Source organism: Carya illinoinensis, chromosome 3 (genome assembly GCF_018687715.1).
Source record: "Carya illinoinensis cultivar Pawnee chromosome 3, C.illinoinensisPawnee_v1, whole genome shotgun sequence".
Lineage (NCBI taxonomy): Eukaryota > Viridiplantae > Streptophyta > Magnoliopsida > Fagales > Juglandaceae > Carya > Carya illinoinensis.
Window position 1 is genome coordinate 48,399,573 of NC_056754.1, and position 23,280 is coordinate 48,422,852.

Below are 23,280 nucleotides of genomic sequence, written 5' to 3' on the forward strand. Positions count from 1 at the left end.
AGAACTTACTTGGATTTCATTTCTACTACGAGATCTTGGTGTTACTCTCCCTTCAGTGCCAATTCTTTTTTGTGACAACCTCAGCGCATTACATATGACTGCCTATCCTGTTTTCCATGCATGCTGCAAACATATTGAAATCGATTATCATTTTGTACGCGAACATGTTGCTTTAGGTCTCCTCCATACCTGACGCATTCCAGCATCTTCTCAACTTGCTGATATTTTCACTAAGCCTCTTGGACATCTTGCACTTAACTCTTTACGGACCAAACTTGGCCTTATACCTCAACCCAGTTTCCTGGAGACTATTGAAGATAATCAGTAAATCATACCAACGGCTACAAAGCCATACATGAAAACTAAGCCAACTCAGCCTCAGCCTTACAAAGACCCAAGATAGCAGATCACACCGACGGCTACAAAGCTATACATGGAAACAACACTCAGCGGCTACAATATCAATATGGAAATAGAGAACTAATTTCTATCTCCTTCCCGCCTATTCTTCAATTATACTATTAGACTACAACTTTTAATTTTCCTTACACATATTTGTACATTGACTATATATATATATATATATATATATATTAAATGGATCTCTAATATGCTCTCACGCTTTGTGAGATATTGTGTCAAACGGTTTATGTTCAATTGTATTTGCCCATAGTTGGGGCCTCGCCATGTAGAAGAACAGATTGGAGGCCAGCCATGACATTTCTAAGCATTTCCAGAGCGGAGATCGAAACATTTGGAGGAGTACTTCTTGCTGTTGGGGGAATATTAATGGTGGTGGGTACGGTTTTCTTTTACTTCTTACCTGCCAGAAAGCAAAGACAAATGCTTAGAAAAGACTTGAAGGTAATGAATCTTCTAATTAATGTCGACCTTGTTTCTTGGTACAACAATTTTCCATTCATGTCAAATTAAACCCGTGTTTTCTTGCCAATTGAAAGTGTGATATTAGTGGACAAAGTGAAGTCTGTTGTGGCGTACTGACGTACGTGTTTGGTAATTGGCAACACCATGTCACCACCTGGAAATAGGGTTCCTTTTATTTGTCTATCCCTTCAGGGAAGAAGTTGATCAGAGTGTCTTTTTCTCAATTAGCAAACTATTGGATGTTAGCATGCACGTTGGCTAGTATTGGCAATTTGGTTGCAGGATAAAACTCCCAACTAAATCCAAATTCTTCTAAAGACATGATGAATTTAAAAATCTGCTTATTTTATCTTAGTTTTTGTGATTTTAAATATCTAAAATTAAACACATTTTGTTATATATGGGACCAATTATAATTATAGAAAAAATATAAGCTAGCGTCATGAATATTAATATTTTAATGGTAGCTGATATTAATGTAGAAGGGTTCCACACTAGACATGTTAACGTAGCAGGCAGGGAAAGTTTTCAAACATGCATGCGAGTTGTACTTTGTTCAAATGTTTTTTAAGGGTAAAAATCGAGATATATAAGAGGTCTGAACTCTCATATCTATGGCCGGCCTATGCTTGACCTTAATGGATCATTTAATGTTGATAAAAAACTTGTATAGATTTAGTTTGTGCAACTCCAACTTATCCTTGATCTGATAAAAAGTGGGCACACCTATATCGATCAATCAACCCATATCAATTTTTTTTCCTTAAAAAAAGAATAATTCTTGGTGCAGTCCCGGATTGGGACTGCTCATGCACGAAAAAATGAAACGAATTGTTTCATCACCTAGATGAAACGAATCGTTTCATTTCCAAATCATTTAATTTCCTTCACCCTCCCGGTAACCCCTTCCCCCCTCCCCCTCCCTTCGAAAACCCTAACACTTCTGTGTAATTTATTGAGCTCTCCACTCTCTCTCTCTCTCTCTCTCTCTCTCTCCATATTGTTTGCTATGAAGACTGGACCCTGGGGTATTCTTTGTCAACGGCCTTGCTGATGCCTTGCGTCCTACTTGTTGCCATCACCAGCCAGGTTCCTTACCGAATGATCGGTATGGACTGGTTCCAAGAAAGCATATAAAACATATATCCTAGAAGAGCCTATCAGCAACTCTGTTTGTTCCATTATAAAGCATATATCCTGGTATTTGCTAGATGGGCCAACTATTAGCATTTTTTTCATTTTTTTTTCATTAATCATTTTTTTTCTAGGACTGTTACTTTTATGTTACATTAATTCATTTTTTTTATCACTAAAAAAAGCATTTTATTGATTAGGCATGTTACATTGATTCACTGAACTCCATTATTCAAGAAATTAAAAAAGGGTGATGCATTAGTAGTGGTGGTGAATGCAATAAATGTATGTGAAGTGAATTGTAGTATGTGCAGTCACTTGGTTGAAGAAATAAAATTGTGAATTGGAGGCTTTGCAGCCTGGAAGATACAAGGATGCGTTATTGCAAGCTGAAGTTGTTTCTTTCCTAGATGGATGCAAGTTGCCTTTTTCAAAAAAGAAAAAATAATTATCATAAATCTATTTTTCTTTCAAAAAAGAAAAAATAATTATCATAAATCTATTTTATATTTAAGTGATAATGTCATATTAGCTTTGTCATCAAGATAATGAATTCATAAGTGAAAGCTTTGAATGTATACATGTTTCATTTTATTTGACCTATGTGTGGGCTTCAAATATGCTATAGCATTTTCAATGGATGCATTGTATCCTTTTTAGGTTGAAACTGATGTTGTGGCACTGACCTTGATAAAGGTAGTTGTCTAAACCGCTCCCTCTTACTTTGTTTTATCTCATTTTTATGCATCACTTGTGTGCTAACTGGCCTTTTGTGTATTTTTTAATTTTGGCATATGAGTCTACTGAGTGGACCTTTTGTCTCTGGTTGCTTCCAGATGATAATGAGTTTGAGGAGGACCATATTGTACCGCCAAATGACTTCTACCAAGTGCTCTGTTCTTGTCAAATTCTCAAGTGCTCTGTTCAAGAAATGCATACCAAAGCATTTTGGTTCTTGATTAAGACTTAAAAGCTGTATGTTATTAAAGAGAAGGAGAATTTTAGAGGAAAAACTTCAAAAGAGAGGGAAAAACGTCTAGCATGCAAAGGAAGAGATCTAGAAAAGAGAGGAGGACATTCAAATGAGACTAATGTTGTTAATGTTGCATTGGGGACTTAGCTTCTTTGTCAATCTTGTTAGTGTTGTAGTTACACTATTCACTTGTAAAGTTGTTGTAAGTGTCTAATATCACTTTATGTGCTACGTTGTACCAGACTTATGGTCTTTCAATAAATAACTGGAGTTTTCTCAAAATTCTATGCTTTTGTGGTTTTATTTACATAGTAATTTATTGTCCATAAATAAAAATGACAGTGTACTGTCCAAGGTCCAAGCTTATTTATGATATTGCAATATAACTTCATTTTCCCACAAAGTCTCTGCTTTGTGGTTTTATTTATGCCAATGTAAAATAAAATAAAACCTGTACATTCTAAAATTAAAAAACTATATATTCTTTGCATCTATAAAAATGGAGAATAATTTTATAGCCATTGAAATCTCATAATCCAAAACTATAACATCGACTTTTGTCTTCCATACAAGATTGAATACATCAATACGATCAAACTCCATATCCAAAAATACCAACAAAAAAAAAAGTCCAAATCATCAACAAAGTCTGCTAACTTCTTCATAAATTGCCAAGGTTTAGATGATGTTGAGGATCCATCTGTAACACCTCATCTACCTGTAAAAATCACAATTTAAAATCACAACCACAAATATAACACTCGAAATACTTTTAAAAAAACATGTACTCACTTACAAATTGCATACCTGTGAAATGGCACTTTGTTGTGAGACAGACACTAACATTGCCTCTGTAAAAACTGTATGGCCACTCGTAATTTTGTCATCTTTTGTTTGTTTCTTTGCCTACATTTGAATATATACATTTTCTTAGAAATCAAATTAAATAAAACTTAACATATTAAATACAAATGAAATACCATTCAAATAAAAAAAAAAAAAAAGAGATCAGAATGGAATACATTTCTTCTCTTTCTATTGTCACGGATATCAGATTGGTTATTTTTAGTACGTTGCTTTCCCATAATCTTTTCAATTGGATGTGCTCTTCTCTTCGATGGGGGTCTCCTTTTACCTCTAACAACTTGAGGACTCAAAACATTTTTTGAACTTCCAACTTCAACATCATGTCCCTTAGTACTAGCTTGCGTAGGTGCCGGTTGGGTCTTTATTTTTGTGTACTGCAAATTCATTGCTCGTAACTTTTGTGCCATATCCGTTGCTTTATCATCACATTTTGCTGCATTTGTAGCAACTTTGTAGCATAGCTTAATCAACATAGAGTACCTGCTAGCAGCTGGTTTACCACTCAAATTATCGTAACTATTTCGAATGAGAGCATATCTACGTTTAATGTCTTTTCTCCATCTATCCATAATAGGGGTGTACAAGAAACCGGAACACCGGCCGTGACCGACTCAGACCGGCCGCCGGAGGCCGGAACCGGCCGAAACCGTCAAGGAACCGGTCGGCGGTCGGCAGCGTTTTAGCAAAACCGTCTATCGTCGGTTCGGTCGCGGTTTGAGGCCGGCTCAAACCGCTGAACCGGCCGATGTAACATTCCTCTTTTTTTTTTTTTTTAATTTTATCAATATAAAACGACGCCGTTCCACTTAAGTTTAAGTAGAACGGCGTCGTTTTACTTTTAGGTCTGTGTTTTACACACAGATTAAACGACGCCGTTTGTTATTAAACCAAACGGCGTCGTTTTGTTTATAAGGTGAGTAAAAAAAATTAGAACGGCGCCGTCTGGTATTAAACCAAACGGCGCCGTTTAGATATAACCCATCGGTCCCATCGTCTTCTTCCTTTCTCCTTTCCGTTTCTGCGTTTATAACCCTCTCTCTCTCCTCTGCAGCTCTCTCTCTCTCTACTCTCTCAGACGAACGACGCCGCGGGAGGGAAACCGAGAACCGACCGTAAACCGCCAGAGAACCGCCGTAGTCGATACGGCCGGTTGTTCTCCTCCCCGTCGACCGGTTACGGTCGGTCCGTCCACCGTTTTCCCTCTCATCGGTCGGCGGCGGTTCTGCCCAAAAACCGCGCCGAAGGGGTCGGTTTTCACCCCTAATCCATAATGTATTTTGAAGGCAACACTTGAACATCCCGCACTGAGAAAATTGCAAGAATGTGCCTACATAAAATGCCTCTCATCTCAAATAGGCCACACATGCACTTTGCCTTACATTCATCCTCATTAAAGTATACCTGATATGTAACCCGCTTGATGTTGTCCTCGATTTGCAACTGATCATTAACTTGATATGTAGAAATTGCCCCTTCTATCTTGATGAGAATACAGTGTGAATAGATAATCCCTAGGATATGGGACTATACTTCCTTAAACTTAGAGTTAGTATACAATTCTTGAATTTGCTTCTCCACAGGTAAATGAGTTATACACGGGATTGTGTAGTTAAATGAATGAAAGTCTGCTAACTTCTCATTCTCTACTTTCTTCCTCAGTGCATTATCAAATCGATCAACAAACTCTTTCAACGTTGTCCCCGAATGCACAAATCCATCAAAAAATACATTCATACTTTCACTCCTCTGAGTTGTGCTCATCCCAGCCCAAAATGTATCTTTTAAATATACAGAAATCCAATACATTCGTTCACTATATAGACTTTGAAGTCATACATGCTTGTGCAAGTTGTTAGTATCAAGAAACACCTCCCAGGAAGTCTCAAACTCCTCAGGAGTTTGACAGTCATAAACACATTTGTGCAAGGCAGTCTTCAAACCACAGTTGTATTGGAAATGTGAACCCAACTTCTCAGGTAGTTTTCGCATAATATGCCACAAACAATATCTGTGCCGAGTGTTTGGAAAAACTATTTCAATAGCATTTTTCATGGCTCTGTCTTGATCAGTAATGATAGCTTTTGGCGCCTTCCCATCCATGCATTTCAACCAAGTTTCAAACAACCAGACAAACGTTTTAGTATTTTCACTTGACATCAAACCTGCACCCAACAATATGGATTGTCCATGATGATTAACACCGACAAAAGGGGCAAATGGTATACCATATCGATTTGTTAGGTATGTTGTATCAAATGTCACAACGTCTCTAAAATATCCATATGCTGCTCTGCTACGTGCATCAGCCCAAAAAATATTTTTTAATCTTTCGTCGTCATCTAAATTCATCAATGAGTAAAAGCCCTCATTCTTATACTGCATTCTCACGAAATAATCCCTCAACGCTACAGCACCTCATTTGCCAAGTCTAGGTGACGGGCTTTGTCAATATAATTTCGTGCATCTTTCTTAATAAATGGTAGTTTATCGAATCCACCAGCCTCAACAACTAATGCGTTGAAACTTTTAGCCATACCTATGCCTGCCTTATCGTTAATGTCTAGCTGCCTCTTGACAGATTTATCAATAGCTCGATTACATTTAAAAATCTTGCCTTTCTTGGAGTTAAGCCATGGTTGTGTTCATTTTCAACAGTATTTATGCGTAACAACTCACCAACTAATATTGCATTAATTCTCGCCTTACAATTAGTCTTAACTGTTGGATGTGGGTTAGCGAGATTATTACTACGATTCCTTGCTTTCCCACCACGCTCACAGCCAAGTGTTACATATCTAACATTCCCATTTTGATCCCTTTTACTTCGTTGGGTCATTATTCCAAACCTAGCCTGTTTCCCATATTTCTTGTAGTACTCAATGAGTTCCACCTTAGTTTTAAAAACCATCCCAGTCGTTGGCTCAGAAACCTCCTCATCATCATTACAACTCAGCGTTGGCTCTAATACTCCCTCATCAACATTAGAGCCCAACGTTGGCTCTAAAACATTCTCATTAGCATTACATCTCAACATTGGCTCTAACACTTCATTTTCAGAATTAGAGCCCATTGTGGGTTCCAAAAACTCATCTTCAGAAAACAACGATCGCCGACTATATGAGGTGGGTTCAGCTTGATTACTTTTGCTACTTTCTTCCATCCTATTCATAACTAAAAAAGAAAAAAAAAAAAAACCTTGGGTTATAGTTCTTCCTCATGATATGGCAATAAGCTAGAAAAGCAAATAAGTTTCATATAACACTAGAACTTACCAGGTGTTTAAAATTATCAAAACTACCACATAATAATTCAATGCAATTCTAGTAGAATCAGAACCCCATAGTAGCACTTGACCTCTTTAGCTTAAAATGCACACACATACAAAACTCAAAACATTTACATCATTATCTGATACATCCAGCTCCAACAAGAATAATGCATATACTATTTTTCTTGCTTAAATCATGTTTACCATAGTATGCCATCGAAACTTAAAATGGCTCTGCATACTTTTATGTGGGGACCAACGCATGATATCATGCGTCAACTGTAACTTTAATCACCTAAAGCAAGTTCTGGAAGCAACTGTAACTTTTTTTTTTTTTTTTTGGAAAGCAACTGTAACTTGAATCACCTAAAAAAAAAATATCAATTATATTTTAGAAAATCCTAAATTCAAGTTTTTTTTTTTTGTAAGGAGGACCAATACAAGACGTTAAGAATAGCCTAAAACTTTGACCCATTCATTCCCTTTAGACCAAAGAGGCAAAGTCTGAACCTTTACAGAGTTGATAAGGACATAGGAAGTGCAAGGCGGGATTTTGTGATTTGGGTGTCATTGGTTGCCGATAAAAATGTGGGAAAGGAGAGAGATTAAAATCTTAAGCATACGAAACTACTCATTAAGCCTATCTTTGTTTAAAGTCCTCTTTTTTCTATCTCTCTGATTTCTCCAAAACCAAACAGAGCTATGTTTCAGAAAATGATTTCAATCAGTCGTTAGTTTATACCATTTCTTTAGGGAAAAAAATGCCAAAAGAAAAAAAGAAGAAGATCTCAATGTAAAATCATTTATAAATCCACAAGGAGAATAGGAGAAATGCTCACTTGATGTTTGAACACCTAGGAGGATTCGAAACAGGTCTTGGCTAGAATCGCTGTGGAGGGAGGGAATGAAGCTGAATCATAAAATTTGAGCTCTAGGGACTTTTTTGACATTTCACCATAATTTAAAGAATAAAATTACCATAAACTCCATTCGTGCACAGACAAGCCCTTATCTGGGACTGTACCTAGCAGCACCCTAAAAAAAAAAAGATGGTAAAATTTACACACCCTAAAACTATATATTACATTACTCTTTAGTACAAGACAAATTCATTTTCATACTAACGCATTATCAATAGGTGAAGTTTGCCAAACAATGATAGTACTAAGGCATGGTTTGTTTTCATAAATCATTTCATCTCATCTAATTATTATAATTTTTTTCAAACTTTTAAATAAAATATAAAAAATAATTCAACCTTTTTAAATTCCAGAATAAAAATTATATTAAAAAATTATATTTTAACAATATTTGTAACTAAATTTATTTAACTTTATCTCAATCTTTAATTGTAACCAAATTACACGAGGCTCATTCCCAATATCATTAATTTGCCGATCGGGAGCCTGTCACATTTTGGTCTGTCATTGAAGACATAATAAGCAAAGGAAATTGGGATAGATATTAATGCAAAACACCTAATTATTTTGTCTCAAAGATTTTAGAAATAAAAAGTTTTTTCATCTACTTGTTTATTAATCAAAACTATTAGCTCAAAAATATTAGATAATAATTAGTTTCTAATAATTTAATATTATATTATAGAATGGATCGATGAAAAATAGTAGAGAATATCTAAATCATGCTAACAACCTGTCACCCACACAGAGCCCAGCAGTACCAAGCTCGTGAGTATTATTAAACTGATCGAAGTACGTGTTTGAACACTAAACGCCTTTGGTTCCTTTTTTGCTTGAAAGGATTCGAACTTTAAGGTGATCTAACGGATAGAAAGCACAAAAAAAGCTGAATATATCATTCTTATATATATGCAAGCTGAAAATCTAGATCTTCACTTAAAAAAACTGTGATATGAGTGGAGAGGTTGTAAATTTGTAAAAAGAGAAACGTTTGGTCCAAGCAATCTCACAAAGTAACTTACAAATTAACGTGTCTTACGACATATTGTCATGTAAAATACATTTTAATATAAAACAGATCTAATATATTGCATCAAATTAATTATATCATTGTCTAATTTTATTTTTGTAGGATCTATGTATATATCTAACATAAAAAATTTTATATACTATATTATCATCTTACTTGCATATAACTAAATAAGATGTGTTATATTTATTATTATTAAATAATTATTTATTACATGCTTCTTTATTATAAAATAGTAATAAATATATCACATCATATATAATAAGATACAAATAAAATGATGGTGTCGTGTTTAGCATTACTCTTCTAATATTTATCTTGAGAAAAACCCATAAAAGACAGAAAAAGAACAAGGATGAGAGTGGAGGACAGATATGGTCTGTCACGGGTCTTGAACGTATATATGCTGTTGCTTGCATAGACACTGATCTAGAAAAATCCAATAACCTATCAGCTACATGCATGCATGACATTGTAATGGTACAACCCACTTTTCGTGACTGCCTATTCAATGACTTTTAGCATCGTATACATAGCCGCACCTATCTAGCAACAAAATCCAGGCAATTCTTCATGTAAAAAGCATCAAAATGTACCATACCACAACCTGAACCATGTGCCGTTTGCCCGACCTAATTTTTGAAACTCCATGTATAGAGCCAAATTAATTACTAAGTTTTACCGTTCAAACTATCTGCAGTATTCATGAAGAAAATGCATGCAGGTTGAATTCATGATTTGCTGATCTTATAATATTTGATTAAGGTTGTAATGTTTCATACAGACAAAATAAACGATAACCCCACATGAAAAGTGTGATTATATAAACAAACCGACCTTAACCAAAAGTCATAATTCAAATGTCAAAATACTAACTGCGGTTGCTCTCTCTATTCCTTTCTTTGAAAAGCCAGTTAATTGGAAATGGCTGAAGTTTTGCAGAGCCTTCGAATATATATATATATATATATATATATAGGTCTTCTTGTCATTAAGCTAACTTCAACTTCAAAAGCTGAATTAAACTGTCTGTTAGCTCACGGTGGGTCATTTTGTAGAAAAGGGCAAAAGTGCATCCTTTGGTTTGTTTTGTTGTTGTTGGAAGCTTCTATGACTATGAGATGCTCGATCCCTAATGAGAGAGAGAGAGAGAGAGAGAGAGAGAGAGAGAGAGAACTTGACATCATCTTAATTTCTAATGCTGATGAAGTTTTGCGTTTTCTTTTGGGAAGTGAAATGGAAGACTCCCTACAGCTGAAAGATTCAACCTTATGATGCATCCAAATGCTTAGATCCTCTACACTTTGTCTTCAAACCCGTGGACTAGTTGAAGCAGACAGGAGCATATCGACAAAATGTGTATGTAAATTCAATACAGATCATCGATCTAAATAGATATGACAATTGACAATATAAAATTTGCCCATATCGAACATGGAAAAGGCAACACTATTACTACTGTTTACCTAATTTGCCCTCGACCATGAGTCTCAGCTCGCATTTCAAAGCTCTCTCTCTCTCTCTCTCTCTCTCTCTCTCTCGTGTTTGTAATATATGATTTCTGGTATAGTACTACATGCAAACGTACATGCATGTTGACCAAAGAAGCAGCATCTGATCAGGAACTAGTCCTTCCGAAGCAGCAGTGCTAGATCAACGAACACTAGTCAATTCAAGTGTGAAGTACTCTTCACAAGTTATAAATTTGTAACGTACATGAGCTTAATCACATTTTTAAATATTTATATTCTCACGCATTATATTTACGAGAGCTATATATATGTCGTCGGAAATTTTAGGTTTCCATTATAACCAAATGCAACAACATTAAGGAGTATTTTCGCCCTTAAATATACTTTAAATTTTCAACATTAAGGAATAGACCTTTAAATATACTTTAATTTTCAACACAAGTCAAGTAATTCTACCACGTGCTTATAAATTATAACAATTAACTCCAAAGAAAATATACTTTTTTGGTATGCATGTGCAATTTATTAAAGTATAAATAACATTTACAGTTGTAAAATGTGCACGCGTCATGTAATTTTTTTAAAAATAATAAATAAATATGTGATCTATATAAAAAAATTATTTTTTTAATAATAGAGTCCACTATTTAAAAAAAATTATATTTATACACTACAGGACCGCATATAACATTACTTGCCCAAAATGCAGAAAACAAGCTACTGCAAATTAAGTTCATATTACCGCGTATACTCCATCTTAATTAATTTACATGCATGTTCCATTGTATTATTATATTAAGATAAATTCTATTTGTAGTTTGAAAATACGTAAATATTGTTTATTTTTTTTAGAAAAAAAGTGAGATAGATTATTAAAAAAATAAATTTTCACACATTTCTTTAAAAAAAAGTTGGTAAATTCATAATTCACACAGAAAAATTATATTTTTAATAATGTACCTCTTATTTTTTTTTTCAAAATAAATATGTAAAACTTGCATACTATAAGACTGTATCTAATATTACTCTTCTATTATATATAAATTCAATTATTCAAATAATCTTTATGACTTTTTCTTAGAACCCACAACCAGCTTTTCCACAACTTGAATTTGAAATACTGATCAAGAATTATAACCCTTCATATACACTAGTACTAGTACTTTTGTTTATTACTCGATCGATCGGTCCCAGGCGTACTGATCATATATATATATATATACATATATAGATAGCTATGACTTTATGTATACATGTGCATCGTACGTACTAACTGCATTGCAGTGGACAGAAGAAATTAATTAGAAGACAAGTTGGCGCCATAATGCATGATTGTACTTTGATATATATATATATATATATATATATATCCTTCGAATCTGCAAATGCAATATTTATGCATCGATCGTTAAACAGATAAACTTTCATGGAGCTTATGAATGATTGTTTCGCCGCCCCGAATGATTTTAATTATACTCATCAACAACGTTAATGCATTACAAGAAAAATAAATATTTGTAATTAATTTTTTATAATAAAAAAAATTATTTAAAACGAAAATAAAATTATTTTAATTAAAAATAATCAATTTATTAAAAATAATTGATTACAAATAAATAATTTTCTTATAATTAATGACGTTCTACGAATATATATAGCAAGCAACGAGCTCCATGCATGCAGCTAAAATGTCTAAAACGTACAACGTCATGAAGACAGGCAGTACTTCCATATATATAAATTATGAGCTAGCTATATATTAATTGTTGCCATAATAAATCCATTGGAGTTTCGAAAACCCAGCTCCAACTAGCTAGCTCGACCGTTAAGACATTGTCGTCCTAAGCTAGCTATTTGAATTGGATAATTAAGAATGTTAAGCGTAATTTATTTTATAATTAGAACCTGTTAATTAGGATACATAATTTAATTTTTTTTGTATTATTCATTTTTATACATTAAGGATATAATAAATAATTTAATTTATCTCTTCTCGTAAGTTTAAATCATTATTTTACTTGGTGAACATCTTATATGTTTAAGACAAATAATAATCCTGGAGTTTTGGGAAAGTCTTTATCTCTCGATCTCTCTCGACTATGAGTGGAAGAGGTGGAGTGTTTTAAATCACGGCATACGGTTTACAATCGTAAGGATGGTGCTTCCTGGTCAGTGTTATGGATTTAGGGTGTTAGTCATGGATAGTTTGGAGGAGAAGTAGAAACAGTTAAGGCTAATTAACAGAGAAAGAAGATAAGCAAATTGAAGTAGATGTTGCCAATTTGATTGATATCACTTATATGAAAGGTGAAAGGAACATAGTGGGCAAGGTCTACACAGATCGTCTGACAAGCAAGGAAGTGATATAATCAACTAGGCAAAAATCTGGAGGTTGAACAAGCTCTTTCAATTCCAAGATATTAGCCCCAACCTCTATATGATTACATTTGTGATTACAGCTGATAAGGAAAGAGTCTTGGAAGGGAGACCGTGGTTTTTTTTATAACAATCTTTTCATTCTCAAGCAGTTTGATGGATTGACTCCTCCTTAGCTAGAAGTACAGCTAAATGGCAAAAACCAAATTGTTGGTATGTGAAAGCTAATTGGGATGCATTTGTGGATGATCAACAAAAAAAGACAGGATTGGGAATCATTATCAGGGATGAGTAAGGTGATATCATGGCCAGTGTTTGCACAAATTTTAGCTATAACATAAAACCTCACTACAAGAAATATTGGTTTTCTCCAAGGAGGAGATTCGTGGCAAAAAGTCATGTTTTTGTGGGAAAAATATTTTTTCCACCAATTCGGCCCGTGGGGAGCTCGTGGCGTAAAACTCGCCGCAAAAAGTATTATTGCCCACGAAAGGTTTAAGTCATGGGCAATACCTATATTTTCCCACGACACATTTCGTGGCAAGAGCCGATGAAGCTTGTCGCAAAAGCACATCCATTTTCGTTTATGTGAGAATAAGAGCAAATACCACGAGAGGTACTGGTGGGTATTAGTATTACCCACTACAACATTTGTGGGGAAAAAGTTCTACTGGCAAAAAAAAAAATAGTATTTGCCACTAGTTGTCTTCATGGAAAATGCTAAAAGATATTAGAAAAAAAAAATACAAACCGTAAAACCAAAAACAAACGAGACTAAGCCAAAAATAATCATAAAAAATTGTCTAATATAAGCTAAAAAATTATATACAAACCAACGTAACCATAAAATGCAATAAACCACCATCCATTAAAATTCAATACATAAGAACTAGCATGTACACCAATGAAATGCAATAAATTAACTTTGAACATAGTCTATCCAGTTGTTAATATCAATCTACAAATGTTCTTTCAAGCTTCATACACACCAACAATAATCCCAACCAACATATCACTTCAATATTTACTACCAATTCACATCATTCCACTTCACACTTCCATATATATAACTCAAAATCTTGTATTGCAAGACATATCAACATGCTTGCTGCCCATGTAATCCAATCCAACACAAATGTAGATATTTTATTCAAATAACACTTGAGTTTTTGAAATGTGTTCATTACATACAACATAAAGACATTGGCCTTAACTGAAATTCAAAGACTTAAATGAGCTTTGTCAGCTTTCAGCTCACCAAGAACCAAAATCATAGAGGATCACCATATCAATTGAACTACCTGTGGAAAGTCCTCAAAAAAGTTAAAGGCAAAATTTATTCAAGGAGGGGATAATTTAATGACAACCAAAAGGCAAAAAAAGAGATGAAAGAAGTGCATGACGACTACGCAAATGGCAAAAATCTATGAATCTGGCAACTGATCGTGCGACACATTTAAGTCTGTTTCACATGTTTATCGCTTAAATTTATATATATATATATATATTTAAATAGTACCGCATCATTGCACAAACCTTTATGACTAGAAATAATATACCTAAGATAAAGAAATGCATTTCTTATAGTAAAAAGGAATATTATCTGATCAAGTACCTTGTTTGGATTAGGAATAGAGCAAAGTGGGAGGTGGGTCATCATTTCTTGGTAAGAACATTCATCCTTCTCTGTAAATTGTAGTGCTCCATCGAGAACAAAAACCTTGCCATCGGCGGATGACTGCATTGATCAATAATAATTATTGAGGATATTAAAATACAAGATATATAGTAGTACACATGCATGCATGCTGCTTTTGCATTATTACACAAATGATCAACTCAAAAATTGGTATTTAATTCTCACAATAAAATAAATATGGCATATACAAGAGATATACCTGGAAAATCATCATACTTTGGTATTTGGACGATCCTTGAAACAGAATATAGAGAGTTAGTGGTGTCATTGGTGTCATTGCAGACAACTCATGGAACCATGAAGATGAACAAAATATAGAGAGTCAGTGGTGTCATTGCACAAAATATAGAGAGTAATGCAACAATGAAACTTTAATAAACAAAAAAAACTGAAATAAAATATAAATGATATTATCAATATGGTGTAGAATCAAAACCCAAATGCCCTCTGATTGACATTGTTGCTCTAAATGAATCCAACATCTTCTTTTACAATTTGAGTGGGTAGGCTTGGTCTGGGTCTTTTCATAATTTTATATAAGGAATTCTTTCATGAACAATAAATATGTAGTTCACAGATTTTTATATCTTTACCATTTCTCCCATGTTGCTTCCAGAAGCTAGAAGACAAATTCAATGCTAATGATGCACAAAATGTGCAGCTGCAAAGAAAAATCAAGGTTGTTATCTCATCACCGAGCCAAATTTGAATCTTGAAATATTTTGTCAGTCAATGACATCAATTCATTGACCATTTGTGTAGGATAAAGCAGAAACAGAAATTAATATATTAAATAGACCTTTAGCAGACCCACCAGCAAGAATGGTAACCTTTGCAGAACCAGACCAAGAGATGTTTGGATTTGAGTATTTTCTATGTTGATCTTGGGCCATCCATAAACCATTTACAGATGAAGAAGATGCATGTCTTTGGACATGAAGTCTAATATTTCATCAATATCCTGTCCAGGAGTAACATTTTCATACTCGAGAGCTTCTACTAACTTGAGGTGAGAGGAAAATTAATTACCAAAGCAGGTATGTTTTCCCTTTCTTGAAGATATTAGGACATTAGCAAATGGGGATTTATAATTCGCAGTATACTCCTACATACACCACTGGATCCAAAGAAAAATGCATAGGCTTGAAACAGAGTTAGGGAGCTTAATGCCATCATCAAACAAACCTTTCCCATATCATCATCAAATCAACCTTCCTCATATCAATAACGAGAATTGCTGAATCCGAAACTTTAATTTAAAAACAGAAAAAAAAAATGTTTAATTCCCTGGTTATCCAAACTAAAGAAATTCTAGACATTTCCAAAGCCACCGTAATTCATGGCTACCTAAATAAATTAGGAAATCAGCAAAACAACAAAAACGGAAACCCTACATACATACTTGCCTAAACGTATGCAATCAACACAGAACCACAGAGAAAGATAGATGTAAAGGGCTTATGATCAAAGCTAAAACATGAGAAGAACAGAGAAAGGAACATAGAAGAATACCAGGTCAAGGATGTGAACGAGAGCTTTAATACCCTTCTCATCCATGGAAAAATCGGAAACCCCACAATAACGAGAGCTCCTAACATTTACTAATGGAGAGCTCCAAAAATTTAATATATCCAAAAATAAGTGAACTTTCCCAAACACGCAAGAGCTCCAAAAATTCAAAAAATAGTACTATGCTCTGATAAAATGCTTCCAATCCATATACCTAAATCGGGAGGGGAAAAATTTGAAAAACACATACCCATTCATTGAGCAGCAGCCCCTCGTCCACGCTCTAGTCAAGATCCCCCACATTCGACGATGGAATCGAGAGAGAGAGAGAGATAATTAGGGCGAAATAGAGAGTGAGAGAAACGGAGAGAGAAAGAGAGAGAGAGAGACGCAAACCCAAAGAGACGAAGATAGAGAAAGAAATATGGGAGGATTAGAGACTCACCTCCTCGGCGAGGTGACGACAGCACACCAGCAAGCACGGCTTAGGAAGGGCGGCAGCAAACCCATCTTTCAACCAGAGAAGGAGTATCAAGGGGGGGGGGGGGGAAAGAAAAAAGGGGGAGAAGGAAAAACGAGCGGGTATCGGGCTGGGAAAAAAAGAAATAAGGGGAAAGTGTTGTAATACTTAAAAGTATTTGCGGCAACATGAAGTCGCCGCAAAAATTCGTTTTTTTCGCTGCAAAAAGTCGCTTTTACCACAACTTCTTGCTCGTCGGACGTAATTTGGTAGAAAATAGCAATTTTTTTTCACACGGACCCTTTTGGTGTCATAAGCTAAGTATTTGCCACGAATGTCAAGCTTGGGATAAAATTTTCGTGAGGAAAAGCTAAATTTCTTGTAGTGCCTATTATAGCTGGAGGCATGGCTTTAAGAAAGGCAATGGAGATACGTGCAGATTTGGGCTTTGCTATAGCAGTATTTGAAGGGGACTCTCAAGTTATTGTAAAGGTGATAAATAGCAATGAAGATTTTATCAAGAGTATGGATCTTTGGTGTATCATACTCGGTCAATGCTAAAAAAATAGCTTGGCTGGAAGAAGATATTCAACTTGAGAGAAGCAAATGAAGTGGCTCATCTACTAGTAAAATTGGCAAGAGGGGCCTATACAGATTATTCATCCTGTCATGAAGGAACAATCTTGTAATGAATAAGATGTTGGTATTGCAATAAATAAAGTAGGCAAATAATAATGTAACAAATTTAAATATTGGCCCGCCTGCAGTTCAATATTTAAAGACAAATAGAATTAAAGAATGAGTAAACTTATATATAGTCCCGCACAGTTATTTAAAAAAAAAATGAGATCCATACATAAAAAATTAATTTTTTTTATATAAATCTCTTATTTATTTATTTATTTTTCAAAATAATTACCCAACACTATATTTACCCACTCACAACTTCAACTACCGTTTCCTTTTAAAATAATACCGCTTTTCTCATGATTTAAAGAACATCTACGGGTTTCCATTTTCTCATTCATCATCTTTCTCTATATCCTCTCCTCATAATAATACCGTCGTCTCTCTTCCGAAGTCTCTCCCGGCCCACGCAAAGCCTCTCTCATGGAAAACCGATTCAAGCTGCGAATCTCTCGCTTGTTCCGAGCCTCAATCAGCTCTTGTCGGTCTCGAAACCTCTCCGACGTTGTCGAAAAAGCCGTCTTTGTCCCACAAAACCACCAAAACTTCCACAGGATCGAGCCCGCCTTGTCCCCGAAGCATCGAGCCTTTCGCTCCATTTGCAGACCCAAACCTTCCCAAACCCCAGAAATCATCCACAACAGCTGCATAATACCTGCCAGAGAGTTACTGTCGAGAAGGAAAGTCTCTGAGCCGTTTTCGCCTTTCGCATCGGCCAACCCCGCCGGACGAACCTCCCCTCCTGCGTCTCCAATGTCTCCCTTGAATCCGTTCTTCCAGTTCGGAGATTTCAAGTTTAAGCAGAATAAGAAAGGCTCAGATAGAAGCAAGAATAAGAAGAAAAAGAAGACGACCCAGATGAAGAACAAGCATTCAGAAGCCTTTCCCTTTAGTTCTTTCTCGCAGGAGGATATGAGTTTTGGTGGGTGGTGGTATAGCAGCGAAGATGACGAAGATGAAAGAGAGGACGAGACCGACACTCTTTTCTCTTCCAAGAGCCTCTCTTCCGATTCATCCGAGTCTCAGCGACGTCGTTCTCGTCGGAAACGGCACGGGGCTCGGCGGACTGCTCGGAGTTCTGCTGGGCTGGGTCTAATGCCAATGCAGGGGAAAGTGCAGGATAGCTTTGCTGTGGTGAAGAGTTCCAGCGATCCGTACAAAGATTTCAGGACGTCAATGGTGGAAATGATCGTTGAGAAGCAGATGTTTGCGGCCAAAGATTTGGAGCAACTCTTGCAGTGTTTCCTGTCTCTGAATTCGTACCATCATCATAAGATCATTGTGGAGGTGTTCACCGAGATATGCGAGGCTCTGTTTTGTAATTGGTCTTGAAGAAAACCGTCTTTGTTTTCTGCGAATGCTTAGTCTTTCTAGGAAAAATGTTGGCCAGAAAACTAACTTCATTAATGGATAAACCTCCATTTTCTCCAATTCTCTTGATCAACTTTTTACTGCCAATTTTTTTCATGGTTTCAATGTAGCCAACATTTTACAGAGATCAGGGGGATTTTTTTGTTTTAGTCTTTGATTCTACAGCAAAACAACTGTGTTTGAAAAGACGAAGAATCTGGCCAACATTAGAAGATCAGGAAGTAGGATATGTCCCGCCCATAAGCAAGAACGTGAATAGTTGTTGATGCTTTATGGCCTTTTCTCGATTATTTCCGGGAAAAGAGAGGGGGAAAAAAAAAAAACACAGCTAAAAGGGAAATGAGAAGACAAAGCCACGGGTGTTTCATGTTTCTTAACCTTTATGGATAGGGCCTGGACCTTTCAACATGGAGCTTGAAAAGATGTTGATGGGAACGATTGTTTGCCTTGATTTGAAAACAAATGCGCTCCGAAAAACATAAAAAAGGCTGTCTCAAATTTCTGCGTGGTTGACTTGAATCACTTGTGAAAAAGATAAGCTCGATCGTTATCCTTTTTACTGCTTGAAAGCCAAAAAGGCCTCTTTTACTTCTTGGACTTTAAGAAAACCAGCTTTACCTTTTTTCCCTTTGAAAATAACAGGTATGAGCTACTTATCAAAAAAAAAAAAATAACAGGTATGAGCTAGGATTAGAACATTTGAAATCACACTCATATATTATTGGAGATCAATATCATGATACAAGGATTAAATATTTTCTTCCTCTTCTCCCCCCCCCCCCCCCCCCCCCCCCCCCAAAAAAAAACAATATTCTTGTACAAGCTAACATAAAAGGGAAAGTTTCTAATGCTAGTTGAACGACAAAGGATGTATTTAAACATCCTAGATTAACAATGTATTCCACTAGCTCCACATATGACGCCAAAAGTGGACAAAGAAAATTGGGATTTTATATCTGTTAGCTCAATTAGCTCATAAAAGACTAAAAAATGGTCAGATCTCCTTGTTGGCAAGGCAATTTAGCCATGATTGGCAGGCACAACACCCGTCGACCAAAAAAACAACAATTTAGTAAGTTTTTGAAATTGCTGGTAGATAAAAGACACAAGTTATATGATGAAGAGTTAGGTACATGCAGATTTGTTGTGTTGTCAAACCATTTCAATTTAATCTTACAATCCATTTGTCTCCATTATATGGATTATGGGGTAAAAAACAGCACAAACCAAACATATATAGCCACATGTACCCTAACATCGAACAGAGTTCAAATCTTAAAGCATTATGTCCTGTTGTCCTTGAGCCGTTTGTGTTTCAAATAAAACACAACCAACAAGGGAGCTCAAAGCTGGTAATGACAGTAATAGTAATAATAATAAAAAAAGACGCATTTTATGATCGGGTCTCATTGGACAGCACTGGCTTTGATACACTAAAAAAGCATCAATGGTGGGCTGGCAATGGCATGCATCAGGTTTTGTTTGAACATTTATATTAGAAAGAAGAAAAAGAAAAGAGGGGTTGGTATCTAAGAGGTATAAGGAATGATGCACAATCCCCATGAAGCAAAACAAAAAACTTTTGAAACTGAAACGTCGTAGATGCATGAAAAGTCCTTTTCGAAGAATTGATGAGAAAGACAGAATGGAATGAGAAAATAAGGGAGGTAAAAATTAATGTTGAGGGATTTACAGAGATAGAGAATATTATGAACAGCAAGAAAACCTCTTATTTTGTAGGGGACCATGTCTGAGATTGATAGCTGTTTTACATTGCATGTGTAAAAGGGATGGATGGAAAAGATAAAAAAACAGAGAGAAGATGGATTTTGGGTGTCTCGCTTCTCTGTGTTGGGTGGGTGCAGTGAGCTTTCTTTAGCAAATCTGGGATGTCATTTGTGAGCAAATGACAAACTGTGAAGCAAATTTGGTTGTTGGCATTCCAGATATAGGATCCAAATTAAAGAATGTCTGTTTATATGGCAGTTCTATTATTTTGCTCAGTTTCGCGTCTATTCAGTTAGCATTCTGGTTAATGTTCACGATTTTGGGTTCTCGGGCCTCTTCTCTCTCTCTCTCTCTCTCTCTCTCTCTCTCTCTCTCTCTCTCTCTCTCGTACACACTACAGAACAACAAAATAAATGAATGAAGCAGGTGCAAGCGCAAAGTGATCAGGTTTCCATTGTCCAACATAGAACCAACACGGTTCATTCCTCCTTTCGGCCTCTGCTGGGACATGATTTGGGTTTTCAGCTTATAAATATGGTCATTTGCTAAAAATCCCAAATCTAAATATCAATTGTGACAAAGGTGCATCCATGCTACCGGAGCTGCCTTGAGGAAAACAGCAAAAGAAAAGGTGAATATGGAGGTTTGGGCACTTGGTTTAGCCCAAAGATAGCACCCATCAAAAGGAACTCCAGTTGGGTCAAGTCAATACATTGGGCTTCATTACAGGCCAGGCCGGGCATGAAAAGGGATTGGATTTGCATGTACTGTTTAGTCTTGAGCAGCAAGGGTTGAGAGCCGTGAGAGCAGCGGCTAGGTCACACTCTACTGTCCAAGTGACGTGGACAGGTTCCAACTCTAGAATGCGTGGCCTAATGCCATTGCTAGGAGTTGATAGTATAGCACAACTGTCTCAGTCGTGTAGGCCAATAGCCGTTCTTTAGTCTTTATCGTCAGCTGGATATCATCACTTTGTGTACATAGTACTGTAGCCGCCGCCAACAAAACCGTGTATTAGGTTTACTACTCCCCTAGCCAGCTTTAAACGGCTACGAGCATGATATATTGACATTAACACTCTGATTAATATCCTCCTTCTGCCCATCAATTAACAAAAAAGATGCGACATGTTTAATAAAGAAAAAGTGGACTCAAAACTATAAAAACTTGATTAATCTTTTAGTACTCTTTAGGGATTGAAAGTATGGACAAATTAAAATCGGATTCGACTTGCCTCCGGTTACATTTTTAACAAAGTTTTGTTAGGTGCTTTAGTTCGCGATAATTTTTTTATTTAAAAAAATATAAAAAATTTTTAAAAATTATTTTTGCATTCAATTTACATTATTTTATTAAACATATATCTTTCATATCAATATTAATATGCGAATTGATGCACGAATTGTGCTTATAAGAAGATTTTTCATTTTTAACAGAATATGTCTTGTTAAAATTCAAAGGCCAGCCATGAATTTAACTTCAACCTTTGTGTACGTAATAGTATGATCGGTCAAAAATGTAAACCTTTGTGTAATAGTAATTAATGTAATTTTTCCTAAATTTTCAACTTTTATGTCCATCTGATCTGCTAGTGTTTTTTTTTTTTTTTTTTTTTCTCCTAAACATGATTTGTACGTGCAACGACGATAACAACTAAAACCGTAACAAGAAGAAGCAGCGTAGCTACCAATGGGAAAGATTATATCCAAGCAAAAAGTTGAGACTCGCTAGGTTATCAAATCAAAAGCAACCAAGCTGAATACTCTCAAGATAATCCATTAGAGGACGTTACAACAGTAAGTGTTAAGTGTTTGAGTAGAAGCAGTGTAGCTATGGGTTCCTAGCTAATAAGAGAACAATTTAAGGAAATATTACAGTAATTTTATGACGTGTTTGTACTAGTTTTTAGAAATAGTCTGTTATGGTTGTCGATCTAGTTTTTATTGTAAGACAGGTTTACATTCTAAAAGGTACTCTTAGAATGTGAAGCAGAGTGTTGCAAATGAGTTTAGCGGACAGCCTATAATTAAGAAAAACATGAGGCCGGTTTAAGAAAAATGAGTTTTAGTGAGCAGTGTTCAATAACCAGCGTGTATATATATATGACATTATTCTCAGCACCAAAGCACTACACGACGTCTGTTTGATTATCCAATTCTAATTTGAACATATGGAAAATACAAAATAATGAAATGGACCAAGTTTGAAACTTTAGTGCTTTTGTTCTTTCTAGATCTGTTCAACTCAAGGATATTTAAGTTTTGAACTTTTTATCTTCACTAATAGTAAAAAACAATTCCTAAAAATTTGCATAAACCCGAGCAATTAGTAAATAATTAAAGGTACATCTTATATTAGACCAGACAATTCAAAAAGATCAACATTTTGCTTGAAAGCACAAAGACCACACAACAACTTTTCTCTAAGAAACCACTCCCAATTTTGCATCAAGTCATTTCAATCATTCCAACCAACATGATCAAATTCATACAAAGGTATCATGATTACCTCAAATGTGTTTACAACTATAGGATATATAGCCTTATAGGCATATTATCTGAAAAGTAGTCATCGATCTATAAATAGCAAATTCATGATATATGCTAATGAAAATAGAATTCAATCAATACCAACTTGAATTGCGCAATTCAAGCAATATCTAATCATGATAACACTTAATTCTAGTTGGGACATCATTGTAAAAAGTTATTCCATAGCAAAATTGACTGAAGGTATACTAATTCCTAGCTATAAGACCCAACAACATTTATTATTGTGGGTCTACAACTCATGATTACACTTTAATCTCTTGGCACATATATTTCAACCGAATTAGTTGCAATGTTCTTTTTTTAATTAGAGATCGATGATATGTTTCATTAATTCCCAAAATATAACGTT

General features: G+C 35.4%; 1 protein-coding gene and 1 long non-coding RNA gene across 2 annotated transcripts; one reads left to right on the forward strand and one right to left on the reverse strand.

Annotated features, from left to right (window-relative positions):
- Nucleotides 1-14,530: 14,530 nt before the first annotated feature.
- LOC122305728 lies at nt 14,531-16,419 on the reverse strand. The gene is made up of 3 exons (XR_006241215.1): nt 15,471-16,419; nt 14,824-15,012; nt 14,531-14,663 (listed from the first exon to the last, which is right to left on the reverse strand). It is a non-coding gene; the product is annotated as an uncharacterized LOC122305728 (long non-coding RNA).
- A 1,142-nt stretch (nt 16,420-17,561) lies between these two features.
- LOC122305021 (transcription repressor OFP8) lies at nt 17,562-18,711 on the forward strand. Its single transcript, XM_043117285.1, has one exon. The coding sequence runs from the start codon at nt 17,704-17,706 to the stop codon at nt 18,610-18,612; it is 909 nt and encodes a 302-aa protein (XP_042973219.1). The 5' UTR covers nt 17,562-17,703; the 3' UTR covers nt 18,613-18,711.
- The last annotated feature ends 4,569 nt before the right edge of the window (nt 18,712-23,280 follow it).